The sequence below is a fragment of the Alnus glutinosa genome, chromosome 5, assembly GCF_958979055.1.
Source record: "Alnus glutinosa chromosome 5, dhAlnGlut1.1, whole genome shotgun sequence".
NCBI lineage: Eukaryota > Viridiplantae > Streptophyta > Magnoliopsida > Fagales > Betulaceae > Alnus > Alnus glutinosa.
The window spans coordinates 19198803-19214365 of record NC_084890.1 but is presented as its reverse complement, the minus strand read 5'-3'; the positions used below and the strand labels follow the sequence as shown (position 1 = coordinate 19214365).

The following is a 15563-nucleotide window of genomic DNA, read 5'->3' as shown; positions in this document are numbered from 1 at the left end:
AAAAAAGGGAAGAAGAAGAAGAAAAAAGCATTTCACATTTAATGCTTAATTAACTCTTTAATGTTTTAAAAGCATTTCTATGAAGAAGAAAAATAGCAAGAAGAAAACCATGATTTTAATTATCAAAGCATAAAATATAAAATTAGCAGGAATTTTTTATATTGTCGATGTCATACCTATTATATTTGAATCCTATATAATTCTGAACATTAGAAAAAGCAAATGAACGAAAAAAAATTCGAATAAACATTCAAATGAAGAATTGTTCAACCAAAAATTTCACAAACAAAATGGAAATATATTTAGATTTCAACTAAAAATATAAAATACTAAAAAAACACCTATCTTTACAAAAGAGTCATACTTGTATCATTAATTGAGAGAGAGAGAGACTACTTGTATCATTAATAGAGAGAGAGATATATATTAAATAGATCAATTCAATTTTATTTAAAAGACCGGTTCAGTACTTAAAGGAACGGTTTAGTTACTAAAAAGTACGGGTTCATACCACTTGTCACCATTCTATGCCATTCTAAGAAAAAACTCGGCTTTTATTAAAAATAAAAGTGATTATTTTATTTTATTTTTCTTTATGGAAATCCAACGAGAGAGAATTTTCTTCTTACCAAAACACTAGAACTAGAAAATATGTGCTAACTCAAATATTTGCTTTTTATTTACAAATAATAAATAAATAAAAATAATACTTACTTTTCTAACTTTCTTATGTAACAGTCCCCAAAAGGTAGCTCAATCGGCTGGCGACCACGCCTCATGAAGCGGAGGTCACTAGTTCGAATCCCTCCTCCCCCCTCTTGTGTAGACATGTCAAAAAAAAAACTTTCATACGTAACATAGCTAAAAATTTGATCTTAAAATAATTGTTGTTGTTGCTCAAATCTTTACTGGTGCCACATATACTAAAAATAATGTTTTGAAACAAAAATCATATATATATATTTTGGAACTTGTATGTGTAAATAATACTGGAAGTTGTACCACATTAAATATTTTTCTACCAACTGTACTAGTCTTTCCCTTTTGGCCTGGTGCCATACATATGCTTACGTGCGACCTTGGGTTGATGCACCTCTCTCAAGCATTTGAACATACTATTGGGTATAGGGCGTACTAAAACTCATTGGGGAGACAAATCCTTATTCAACCTTGACTATGCTGACACCACAGGTGTCACACACCATTACTACATTGACGTCATGAGTGGCACACGAGTCTGACTATGTTGACATCAGTGTTGTCACCATCCATGACTATTTTGACGTCATTTGTGGTATATCAAATGATGGAATTCTAGGTGGTAGCCCACACCCTCATGTGGTTGCGTCTACTACCCAACTTCTAACTTTTTGCACTGTATTGGCTACTTATTATCTCTATTGTTGTAGGGTTAAGCATACTTAATGAAAACAACACATGTTCTTACTATCTTTTCTTTTTTAAAACATAATATTGAAAGCTTTCAAACTAACTTAACTCGTGTTTCTCTCTCTTTTATACTACTAAAATCTTTTTTTAAAACTGTTCTTTGAAACTCATCTTTTTCTACTAATCAGAAAACTATATAGAAAATTGTATATCATATATGCAAAAGTTGTGTAAATCATGAGCTCATATCATGATGAAAATGATATTTCATGCTTTTTCTACTATACAAATGCTAAAATATATTTAAAGTGAAATGAATTTACTGCTTTTGAAGGGTTTTACTTATACCATGTGCTTAATTCCCGATTTAAACCTTCAACACAAGTCACATTATCATTTGCAATTTATCGCACTATCAATTAGGGCTTAAACTTTCAAAACCCTAAGTTATATTTCATATTTAAACTTCTTTGAATCCCTTTACGAAACCTATCTCACTTTAAACCCTAAAACTTTCTATTTTCTCTGAAAATTATGGTCAATCTTATTTGAATGAAATATCCTCTTGTTTGAACAAGAACACACTGACATGTGTTCTTCAACGTGAAAATCAAATGAAAACCTAATTTTCTCCTCACTATTCTCCTCCTCCATATCTGACTACACTTTACCAATCAAAGCAACTTTTACAATACTAAAAATCTCTTCCTTTCCCTTGACCAATTCGAAAGTGAGTAAAGAGAGCATCACAAGCAACACACTCCAATTTTATTGGCTTGGTGGAGTATGCCTTAACCATCTCTATAGTGACTTAAAAAATTAAATCACATAAAATAATAATAAACAAATGTTTTTCAAAATTCATAAAATAACATATTAAAATGTTCAAATATGAGTTATAGGAATACCTTAGAAAAATTGAAGCAAACGGGTGCGAAACAAACCAAGAAATGAAATTAAGGTTTTGGTGTAGCATGACCTAGGATGATCGAGCTAGAGCTCTCGGTAGACAGAGGTGTGCACTGTTGCACAAAGGCGGCTAAAATGCTTACTTGGAGATGAACAATGATTACGTGGGCCAGTTGGGACTCTTGGCAGGATGCATGGGGCGGCTGGACAGCTGGTTGTAGAGGATAGGGTTGACATGTGAAATGTGTCAAGCCCAGATTGGGCCACCTCAAGGGAGGCTTAGTCGACTGAGCCTTGAATCTCGATTGACCAAGATCCTACTGGCCTATAAATGGTGTGATGTCCCGTATATAATTTGTCATTTTAAGAGTAAAATTTAGAGGATAAATGACTATGATTTAATTAGATGTCTAGAGAATGAAAGAAGACGCGTAAAAAACACTTAGAAATCTCTGAAGTGGAATTTCGGTCTTTGGTGTTCGGACGGTATAGACTACCGTCTAGACGGCTGCTTCACGAATCACGCCGCATCAATGTGCGTGTGTTTGGAAGATCACTTATTCCATCCGAACGGCTGCCCAAATGCTGGACCGCAACTTAAAAACACTCGTCCTGTATTAAAATCGGACAGTGAGCCCCTTTCACGCCATTTTTACTGAATCTTCTCCCCCTCTCTCTCGGTTTTTCACACGAAAAACCGTGATCCATGGAAATCTAGCCGTCCAATCTCAAAAATGACTTCGGTAACATGATCTACAAAGCCCGATCTACGTTTTGACCTAATGTTTTGAGGTAAATCGCTAAACTCACATTTTGGTGATTTTTAGTGAATCTTGTAGATTTGAGTTTAACTTAGTGTTTTCTTTATATTTTGTCTGGTTTGGAGTTGCAAGGAACTTCTCGAGCATTGGGTGTTGGCTTGGCAAACTTTTGGTGAGTTTTTCATAAACCCTAACTTTTGGGTATTTTGTTAAAGTGTTATATTTTGTGTGATTAACCCTAAGCAATGCTTGTGGGTTAACAATATTGTGTTTAAGAAGTGATTTGAAATTATGGAAAAATATTTCGGAATTTTAGGATTTAGTGGGTAACTTAGTAATGTAGCTTTTGAGAGATTCAAAATGTTACCTAGAGTGGTTATTGGTTAGAATACTAAATAATACAGTGTGTTGTATTTTTAGCGGCACTTTGCAGTTGAACTTAGAGTCGTTTGGAGTTGGAAGTACAATCGATCTGAGGTGGATATTCTACTCACTGAGAAACTACTATTTTTGTATATTATGGATTTGTAAAACATATATTGTTTTATAAATCCGAACCGATTGTATGTTGAAATATATGTTTTGGATAATTTGAGTAGTTTTGATTATATTCAAATTATATTAATGATGTTTATGAAATGATGCATGAAGAAGGGTGTTGAATTAATTTAAAGTGTTTGAGTGTGTTCTGCGGTTGAGATTTTAAATTATGCAAATTGTTTGAGAACATGTCATGTTGAACTATTTATGTTTTATGAAGAAAGTATGATTTAACAGCATGATACAATAGTGAAACAAATACTTATCAAGCACAGAGCATAAATGATGTAGCATAGAGCATAAAATATGCAACAACAGCTTAACAGCAGCAAAACGCAACAGAACACAGTAAACAGAACGAACACAGCAAAACAGCAGTGAAACGCAATAAACACAGTAAAACAACAGCTTAACAGTAGCAGGGAGACTCAAGCCCCACAGTAAACCAGTTTCAAGCATAGCATATGTAGCATATTTCTTTTTAGTGTGATGTTTTTATGCTATGAGTAGTTATGCTAGATGTATTGGTATGCATAAGAGTCTCAATGGAAAGAGCTTATGTATGTTTCTATCGGATGGTTGCATGATTTAAATGCATTGAGTTTGATGGTACGTAAATGATTACATTGCCTAGAATTAGAGATGCCATTGTCAATGTAATACCACACGAGTTGTCACTTAAAGGCAATACGCTGCTGGGAGTAGGCATGGTATTATGGGATGCTAATGTCTATGTAATATTACGCGAGTTGTCATTGTTCTTCAGCAAAGACGTGTTTGTATATTAGAGTCTGACTCTAGTACTCATATGATCACACTGATATTTAAAGACAATAAGCTTCATAGGAGTAGGCTTAGTGTTGCCTAATTCAGTAAATGTGGATGTAACGACTCATGAAAAAGTGCTAGCCAAATCTGTGCTATCATCCCAAAAGGACTAGTCGATTTGAAGCTTTCCCTAGAATCACTTATAAAGCCTAATTTCACCTAGTAACTAGGCAATGTGAGACTTAGCACTCATCTATCTTTTATAAATCATTCACTCTATGTGAGTTATTTATCTCTTGCCAATATGGGACCGGGGTGTTACAATGGATGTCTTAGTTCAGCTAAACTAGATGCCATGTTTTCTTACTTAAGTCTTGTGTATAGCTGTGAATTCTGTAATGGAGTGATTGTGTGCACATATGTCTGGGCCACTGATATCAAAGTATTATTATAAAAGGGTCTATATGTAACAACTTGCAAGCGGTAGACTGGAACTTCTATATATATGTTCACAGCTACATAGTATGTTTTAAATGTTTTCTTAATAGTCGGTGTTTGCTGTATTAGCTATTTGTAAAATTTGTAGCTGTTATAGTGCTCGCATGACTAAAGAAGAAAAAGTTGGTTCTTTGCGAAAACTCAGTCAGTTTAATATCACTAAGGTCTTAGTATGTTTTATACTGAGACGGTGAACTCATTCTTTCACCTATGCGGATGTGGCCATCCCATAACCGTATAGATAATGTTCTTATGATTGCAGGCATTCTTAAGGCGGATAATAATCCGGTAGCATTATATTTAGGTTATTACGATTGAAGCTACTCGCGACAGCCGTAGTGTGTGTCGGGTAACGGTGTCCTTATTTTTAAGTATTTTTTTGTATATGGCTTGTGATGTATGTGTCACGTATTCTTTTGTATAAGCCATTCTTTTGTAATAGTTATACGTTATTAAGCCTTGAACTATTAGACTTGTGTTATGGCTCACTTTTGTTTAAATAACAGGTTTATTTATAGATGTGCTTTTCCGCTATGGTTGACATGGTATCATAATATATTCCACTATAGATATGACTCTGTTTATCAGGTGCATGTTATGGGGCATGTGCCATATGTTGGCTGAGCGACATGTAGTCGTGCCACTGTGATGACTTGTTTTATGTTTGTATTAAAAAAAAAGAGGGGGGGGGGGGGGTGGTCGTCACAACAAATGGTAACAGAGCAGTTAGCTTTAGGATTTGTTAGGAAAAAGCAGAAAGTGGAAACCTAGGGTTGTCTTAGAGTGTAAGATTATAAAAGAGCCTTAAGATTCTAAAAGCTTTAATACAGGTAAAAGAAAATTTTAGGATTCTTTTTCTTGCACAATATTGTTTATGTGGCATTTCATTGTGCAGACAAGAATATGCTGCCGAGACAATGTAGGGCTCCACACCGCTATAGGGATGAGGGGTCTGTTCATTGGAATGGCGGTGATGCACCACCACCTCCTCCTCCACCGCTCATGCCTGATTTGGGACAAATTTGTGACAGCTTTAATGGCCGCCATACCCAGACAGAGAGAGCGGAATGACACTATCGATTGCTCTTCGGCTCATTTCTTTTGACATAACTCACTTGAGTTTTATGGAAGTGAGGGGCCTATGACAGTTGATGACTGGATTACCTCCCATGAGGACTTAGCTAATACACTGCGTTGTACAAAGAGTTAAAAGGTAGATTACACAGGTCTAAAGTTCAAAGGTGAAGCTAAATATTGGTGGAAGTCCAAAAAGCTGCACCTTACTAGGGAATACGGGCAGGGTGTTCCTATCCTTTGGGAGCGCTTCAAGCAGGAGTTCAACGAACACTTCTTTCCTTGCGCACAGATGCAACAGTGTGCAAGGGATTTTCAGGATCTGAAGCAGGGGACTAAGTTAGTTGAACATTACTCAGCTGAATTTTAGAAGCTATCGAGGTATGCCCCATACCTTATTCCAGATGAGGAAACAAAAGTGGAGAGATTCTGTGATGGTCTAACGCCGCGCATTCTCGAGAGGATCATCTTTTCATGGTGACCGACTATACTGAGATTGTGCATTTGGCCACCATGGCGGAAAAAGGGATCAAGACTGTGACTGCAGACTATATCAGTAGGAAGTGGTCGATGTCTACAAGAGCACTTCCTCCACCACCATCCAAGAGACAAGCTGCGGGTAGTAGTGCAGGGTCACAGGGAAGGAGAAACACTTATTCTAGCCCTGAAAGTGGAAGTAACCGGCCATGCAGCAAGTGTGGGAAGCTACATTCTGGTGAGTGTAGAACTGGGTCGAATGTGTGTTATAGATGTGGCAAGATAGGCGACTTTGCTAAGGAGTGCACACAGATGGGTGCGTATAGAGGGCAAGGATCACATGCCAGCATTAATCAGCTGAGCCCTACAGCACCAACACGGGTGTATTCTCTCACTCCTGATAGCGTACAAGCTAAGGAGAATGCTACTGATGTGGTCACAGGTATAATTCCATTAATTGGTAGTATTGCCAGTGTGTTATTTGATTCGCGTGCTACGCATTCGTTTATCTCCTCAGCATATGTGAAGTTATGTAGACCAAGCATAGAACCATTAGAGCAAAATATATGCATGGCCACTCCGGTTGGTGATGCTATCACTTGTAGAAAATGTATGGACAACTGTCCTGTAGAGATTGAAGGGAGAGTCTTGCCAGCAAAGCTAGCTGTATTTGGCATGCTGGGCTTCGACGTCATTCTAGGCATGGATTGGCTATCGACGTACGATGCCAGCATCAAATGGCGCAATAAGGAAGTTACTTTCCGACTTTATGGCATGGAAGAGTTCACATTTTGCTGGTCTAATGTGCGGTCTACTCCACCACTTCTCTCTACCGTTCAAGCTATCAAGAATGTCAGAGATAGAGCACAGGCCTACTTGGTGTATGTTCAAGCTAATCCAAAAAATTAAGCAAAGTTGGAAGACATTCCAATAGTATGTCAATGCTCGAATGTTTTCTCCAAAATCACGAGTTTGCCACCTGATCGTGAAGTTGAGTTCTCCATCGACTTGATACCGGGGACTCAGCCTATTCATAAGGCACCCTACTGTATGGCACCGACAGAGTTAAGAGAGTTGAAAGAGCAGCTTCAAGAGTTGCTTGACCGGGGCTTCATTCACCCAAGTGTATCACCATGCGGAGCGCCGGTGTTGTTTATGAAGAAGAAGGATGGGTCTATGCGGATGTGCATAGATTACTGTGAGCTGAACAGGGTCACTATAAAAAACAAGTATCACTTACCAAGGATCGACGACCTATTTGATCAACTCAAGGGAACTTCTGTATTCTCAAAGATAGATCTTCTTTTGGGGTACCATCAGCTGAGAGTGCGGGAAGAAGACGTTCCAAAGACAGCGATCTGAACAAGGTATGGCCACTATGAGTTCTTAGTGATGCCTTTCGGCTTGACTAATGTTCCGTCAGTGTTCATGGACTTGATGAATCAGGTAGTCCATGAATACGTGGATTCCTTTATGGTAATGTTCATTGATGACATATTGGTCTGCTCCGCCAATTATGCCAAGCACAAAGATCACTTGAAGATTGCATTAGAGAAGATGGGAGAGAAGAGATTATTGGCCAAGTTCAAGAAGTGTGAGTTTTGGCTTGAAGAAGTATCATTCTTTGACCATGTTGCGAACAATAATGGTCTTGTGGTAGACCTAGCCAAGGTACAAGCGGTAGTTGAATGGAAAAGGCCAACAAGTGTACCGGAGATTCGTAGCTTCTTGGGCTTAGCAGGTTATTACAGGAAATTTATTGAGGGATTCTCTTCATTGTCAGGGCCACTCACCGCTCTTATAAGGAAGAATGCTCCATTTTGTATGGTGTGATAGATGTGAAGCCAGCTTCCAAGAATTGAAGCACAAATTGGTCACTGCACCTGTGTTGACATTGCCCATAGAGTCAGTTGGGTATGTTGTTTATACAGATGCATTGAAGAAAGGATTGGGATGTGTCCCCTTATGCAGCAAGGCCGGGTTGTGGCTTATGCTTCAAGACAACTGAAGGATCATGAGAAGAACTACCCTACTCATGATTTGGAGTTGGCAGCAGTTGTTCACACGTTGAAAATATGGAGACACTACCTCTATGGTGAGAAGTGTGAAATTCACACCGATCACCAGAGTCCCAAATACATTTTTACACAAAGAGACTTAAATATGAGACAAAGGAGATGGCTAGAGGTCTTGAAAGATTATGATAGCCAGATGTTTTATCATCTTGCTAAAGCCAATGTAGTAGCTAATGCATTGAGTAGAAAGTACCGAGAAGATGAGGCAGATCCAGAAGAAATTATGGGTCAGCTATCTCAGCAATTTGCCGTCATGCAGATTGATGAGGTAATGACAGGTGGACCTCCTGTTATGGCAGCACTTGTGGTTGAACCTATGAGTGTAGACAAAATCAGAATGGGGCAGGAAGATGATCTTGAGCTACAAGATCTCATTGATAGGGCCAAACGTGGGAGAGCAGATGGGTTCTATCTTCTAGAAGGTGGGACATTAAAGACAAGCAATGGAAGAGTAGTTGTTCCTAGCGATGCTGAGTGAGGAGAGACATCTATGATGAAGCTCATCAGACATGAAACACTGTTCACCCAAGTAATAATAAGAAGAATCAAGATTTGAAGAAGAGATTTTGGTGGCGTGGCATGAAGAAGGATATTGTTGAGTATGTCGCACAGTGTCATTCTTGCCAGCTTGTTAAAGCTGAACATTAGAGACCTGCAAGACTACTTAAGCCACTTGAAGTACCTATGTGGAAGTGGGATAAGATTTCTATGAATTTTGTTGTTGGTCTTCAAAAAGCACCAAGCGGACAAGATAGCATATGGGTTATCATAGATAGGTTGATGAAAAGCACCCATTTCCTTCCCATCAAGATCACAGAATCAATGGAAAAGTCAGTAGAGTTGTATGTACGGGAGATTGTGAGACTATATGGAATACCTGTCTCCATTGTGTACGAAGCTATAGAGTGCTATGGGTACGAAGCTGAACTTTAGCACAACTTACCATCCATAAACCGACAACCAATCTGAGAGAACCATTTAGACTCTCGAGGATATGCTTAGGTTATGCGTGTTGGACTTCAAAGGGAGTTGGATACGCCATCTATCTCTAGTTGAGTTTGCCTATAATAACAGTTTTCAGGCAACTATTGGCATGGTACCGTATGTGGCGTTGTATGGGCACAAATGTAGATCACCTCTGTATTGGGATGAAGTTGGCGAGAGTCAGTTATTGGGGCCAGAGTTGGTGCAAGAGATGAAAGAGAAGATTGCACTTATTCGAAAGTGGATGCTCACCACTCAAAGCTGACAAAAAAGTTATGCGGATAAGCATCGCCGCAAGCTTGAGTTCACAGTTGGTGACCATGTATACCTCAAGGTGTCGCCAATGCAGAATGTGTATCGTTCTGGCAACAAGGGCAAGCTTAGTCCAAAGTATGTTGGACCATTCCAAGTGGTGAAACAAGTGGGCTCTTTAGCATACAAGATCAAGAGGCCTCCTAACTTGGCGAACGTTCACGACGTGTTTCACGTCTCTCAGCTGCGAAAGTGTGTTCACGATCCATCATAGGTGATACGTTACGAGCCTCTTGATATTCAGCCCAATCTGACATATGAAGAGTTGCCCGTGCAAATTATGGATTGCTAAGAGCAACAGTTGAGAACCAGAACCATTCCTCTTGTGAAGATCTTATGGCGGAATCATGGGGTTGAGGAAGCCTCATGGGGGCTCGAGCAGCAAATGCAGGATAAGTATCCTCACTTACTCGAGTAAACCTAGGTATGTTAGTTTGATTCATACCTATGTGTAATAAAATTCTGATGAGAAATGCATGTTTGGATGTTTGTATAGCGGTTTATGTCCAAATTTATAGAACGAAATTTTTATAAGGAGGGTGTGATGTGATGTCCCGTATATATTTTGTCATTTTAAGAGTAAAATTTAGAGGATAAATGACTAGGATTTGATTAGATGTCTAGAAAATGAAAGAGGACGCGTAGAAAACACTTAGAAATCCTTGAAGTGGAATTTTGGCACAGACAACTGTCTGAATGGCTACTTCATGAATCATGCGGCATCAATGTGCGCGCGTCCGGACGATCACTTATTCTGTCCGGACGGCTGCCCAAATGCTGGACCGCAACTTAAAAACGGGCATCCGGATGGCTGATTAATTCCGTCCAGACGGCTCCTGTATTAAAATCGGACAGTGAGCCCTTTCAAGCCATTTTCGCCGAATCTCCTCCCCCTTTCTCTCAATTTTTCACCCTAAAAACGGTGATCCACAGAAATCTAGCCATCCAATCTCAAAACTGACTTCGGTAACGTGATCCACAAAGCCCGATCTACGTTTTGAGGTAAATCACTAAACTCACATTTTGGAGATTTTTAGTGAATTTTGTAAAAATGAGTTTAACTTAGTGTTTTCTTTAGATTTTGTGTGGTTTGGAGTTGCAAGGAGCTTCCCGAGCATTGGGTGTTGGCTTAGCGAACTTTTGCTGAGTTTTTTGTAAACCCTAACTTTTGGGTATTTTGTTAAAGTGTAATATTTTGTGTGATTAACACTAAGCAATGCTTGTGGGTTAACAATATTGTGTTTAAGAAGTTATGAAAAAATATTAAGGAATTTTAGGATTTAGTGGGTAACTTAGTAATGTAGCTTTTGAGCGATTCAAAATGTTACTTAGAGTGGTTGTTGGTTAGAATACTAAATAATACAATGTGTTGTATTTTTAACGGCACTTTGCGGTTGAACTTAGAGTCATTTGGAGTTGGGAGTACAAGCGATCTGAAGTGAGTATTCTATTCACTGAGAAACTACTATTTTTATATATTATGGATTTGTAAAATATATATTGTTTTATAAATCCGAACCGACTGTTTGTTGAAATATATGTTTTGGATAATTTGAGTAGTTTCAATTATATTCAAATTATATCAATGATGTTTATGAAATGATGCATGAATGAAGGGTGTTGAATTGATTTAAAGTGTTTGAGTGTGTGCTGCAGTTGGGATTTTAAATTATGCAAATTGTTTGAAAATATGTCATGTTGAACTGTTTATGTTTTATGAAGAAAGTATGATTTAACAGCATGATACAGGTGAAATAAATACTGATCAAGCACAGAGCATACAACATATAACATGCAACAGTAGCTTAACAACAGTAAAACACAATAGAACAGAGTAAACGAAAGAACAGAGCAAAACGGCAGCGAAACGTAGTAAACACAGTAAAACAGCAGCTTAATAGCAGCAAGGGGACTCAAACCCCATAGCAAACCAGTTTCATGCATAGCATACATAGCATTATTTTTATGAGTGTGATGTTTTTATGCTATGAGTAGTTTTGCTAGATGTATTGGTATGCATAAGAGTCTCAATGGAAAGAGCTTATGTATATTTCTATCGGATGGTTGCATGATTTAAATGCATTGAGTTTAGACGTGCTTGTATATTAGAGTTTGACTCTAGTATTCGCATGATCACACTAACGTTTAAAGGCAATAAGCTTGATAGGAGTAGGCTTATTGTTGCCTAATTCAGGAAATGTGGATGCCTTAGTTCAGCTAAACTAGATGCCATGTTTTCTTGATTAAGACTTATGTATAAGCGTGAATTCTGTAATGGAGTGATCATGTGCACATATGTCTGAGCCATTGATATCAAAGTATTATTGTAGAGGGTCTATATGTAGAAACTTCCAAGCGGTAGACTGGAACTTCTATATATGTTCACAGTTACATAGTATGTTTTAAATATTTTCTTAATAGTCAGTATTTGTTGTATTAGCTATTGGTAAAATTGGTTGCTGTTATAGTGTTTGCATGAATAAAGAAGGAAAAGTTGGTTCTTTGCGAAAACTCAGTCAATTTAATATCACTGAGGTCTTAGTATGTTTTATACTGAGACTGTGAACTCATTCTTTCCCCTATGCAGATGTGGCTACCACCACAACTATGTAGATGATATTCTTATGATTGCAGGTATTCCTGAGGCGGATGATGGTCCGGTAGCATTATATTTGGGTTAATACGATTGAAGCTACTTGTGACAGTTGTAGTGTGTGTTGGGCAACGGTGTCCTTATTTTTGAGTATTTTTGTATATGGCTTATGATGTATGTGTCACATATTCTTTTGTATAAGTCATTCTTTTGTAATAGTTATCCTTAAATAATTAGACTTGTGTTATGGCTCACTTTTGTTTAATGAAGTTTATTTATAGATGTGCTTTTCCGTTATGGTTGAGATGGTATCATAATATATTCCGCTGTAGATATGACTCTGTTTATCAGGTGCATGTTATGGGGCATGTGCCATATGTTGGTTGAGCGACATGTAGTCGTGCCACTGTAATGACTTGTTTTATATTTGTATTTAAAAAAAAAAAAAAAAGGGTTGTGACAAGTAGGTCGATCTCCATATAAGTTTTTTCACTCCAAACCACTAGCTCTCTCACTCTACATATGCTCTAAGTGTTTCTAATTGTATGATTGAGAGATTTTGAGTGTTGAAGTGCCTAAGAAGTGATTCTCGGTCTAAGTAGTATTCTCGGGGTGTGGTTCCAAAGCTCTAGCTTTTGTTATTTGTCTAGTTAGAGTTTTATTATGACATTATAATGTCCAAATAGATGTTATATACTTAAATAATGTGTTTAAAAGCATGATTGTGGTACCATGACGTACAGTAAAAAGAGGTGGAAAACACTTTGGAAGCCCAGGACAGTATCATTCAGACACTTAAACAACACTTTATGGATGCTTAGAATTGCATGAAACAACAGGCCAATCAACATAGAAGTGAACAAGAGTTTGAACTTGATAACATGGTCTTCCTCCACCTCCCACCATACTACAAAAGCTCAATAGACACTCAATCATCAATGAAGCTAGCCCCACGGTTCTATGGCTCTTTCCACATCCTCCAACGAATTGGCAAGGTGGCCTACAAATTGGAACTATCCACAAGCTCTACGGTCCATCCATTTTTTCATGTTTCTTGCCTAAAAACGGTCATGGGCCGAACCAAACATATGGTTTATCAACTTTCAATGACAAGGGCGCACTCCAAGTGATACCCTTACGAGTCCTAGGGTATCGAACAATATGCAAAAAAAGGTCATAATTTAACCCAATTGCTGATCTAATAGACCAACTTACGCCCAAATGATGCCATGTGGGAATATTCCCAACCTTGAGGACAATGTTGATCTCAAAGGTGTGGGAATGTTAGGCATCAACCTAGCAATCACCAACCACAAAGCATAAATATGGAAGGCAGGACAAAAACATGGGAAGGCAAGATCCTAGCAAGTCACCAACCACAAGCAAGATTATAGCAAGCACTGTTTTTAGTAATGACCGCTCCTCAAGCACAATTGTTGCTAATATCCTAAAATTAACTTTAGGCATCTCCTATAAATGTAGCATCCAACCTCTGGGAATTCAATAAACTACTTTTAAGTTTTAATTGTTCTATTAGCGCTTCCTTTCCAATGAAAAGAAGCAGAATGATGCGATCATTTGAAGGTGTGCCATAGTATTAAAAGAAGTGCTCTGCCTTACATATCTAACTCATGGGGTCTTCATCATCGCCATTGAAACAATTGAACTCCAATTTGATTGCTGGTGGAGACTAGGGTGGAGATTGTTTATCAATAAACCTTAGACTTGTGAGGATCATGAGATGACTTTACATGCTCTGCTCATGACTTTCTTTTTTCTTGTGCAGTGTTAAATTACCACTTATCGCAAAAGCTTAAACTTTTAGGATAAATATTGATTAAAATTGGTATTAGAGCCAAAGGTCCTGAGTTCAAATCTTGTCTCTATTATTCACCTCCTATTTCAATTAAATATTTTACATGTTGAGTCTCACTTATTAAAGGGAGTTTGAGCTCATACGTGAGGAGCAATGTTAGAATATTAGCTAAATGATTAAATCAATTATTTCATATTAGCTTAAGTTTTAGGGATAAGTAGTGATTTAACATACCTGATATGTCTGATGATCATCATGTTACATCACACGCCCTAGAGTCTTCCTAGGCCTCTGAACCTCGTCGCTCTAGTAGGGTAAGAGCACCTTCTACCCATCTTCAAGATTATCATTGTTTTATTGTTCTTGCTACTCTTCACGAACTACACACTTATTGTAAGGCTAGTATTGACATTTTTGGCAGAAAGTTATGTCTGATGAACTAGATGCCCATATCAAAACTCATACGTGGGACATGGTGGATTTGCCTCTTGAAAAAATTGTAGTGAGATGTAAATGGGTTTACAAAATCAAGACTCAGGCTGATGGATCAATGGAATGCTATAAGACTCGCGTTGATGTAAGAGGCTTCGCCCAGGGGTACGGTATTGACTATGAGGGGACTTTTTCTCCTGCAGCACAACTGTTAGATCTTTGCTTTAGTTGATGTCGTTCATCATGGGTAGTTATTCCAAATGGATGTGAAAAAGTCATTTCTCAATAATGATTTTGTAGAAGTCTATATGCAGCCTCCACCTGGTTTTAAGCTTCCTCCACACAAAGTTTGTCGACTTCATCGTGCGCTTTATGGTCTTATGGAGCTTGGTTTGCCAAATTCAGTTTTATGGTTGCCCAACAAGACTTTGTCTCCAGTTCTTATGACTTAGCACTCTTTCTCTAGACTATTAATGCTAGTACTATTATTATTTTTATTTGTGTAGATGATGTGATCATTACTATAGATAATATTTCTAGCATGTAAGGTCTTTAGCATTTTCTTAGTCAAAATTTTGAGATGAAGGACCCAGGGACGCTCAGCTACTTCTTTGGCCTTGAGGTTACTTTGGGTGTTGATGGTTATTATCTTCTCTCAGGCCAAATATGCATATATTCTCTAGGGTTGGTTTGACAGACAGTAGGACAATTTGCAGTTATCTTGAGACAAATGTCAAGCTTCTTGCCATTGATGATGAACCTCTACTAGATGCTACTCTCTACAGGCAGTTGACAGCTAGTCTTATTTATCTCACAGTCACACGGCCATATATTTCCTATGCTGTTCATTTGGTGAGTCAATTTATGGTGCACCTCGCTTTACACATTATGTTGCTATTCTCCAAATTTTGTGCTATGTCAAGGTAACTTTGTTA

General features: G+C 38.0%; 1 protein-coding gene across 1 annotated transcript; it reads left to right on the top strand.

Moving 5' to 3' along the window:
- Window positions 1–6452: 6452 nt before the first annotated feature.
- Window positions 6453–7325, top strand: LOC133869042 (uncharacterized). Its single transcript, XM_062306019.1, has one exon. It carries the CDS (start codon window positions 6453–6455, stop codon window positions 7323–7325), a length of 873 nt encoding a protein of 290 aa, XP_062162003.1.
- Window positions 7326–15563: the final 8238 nt, after the last annotated feature.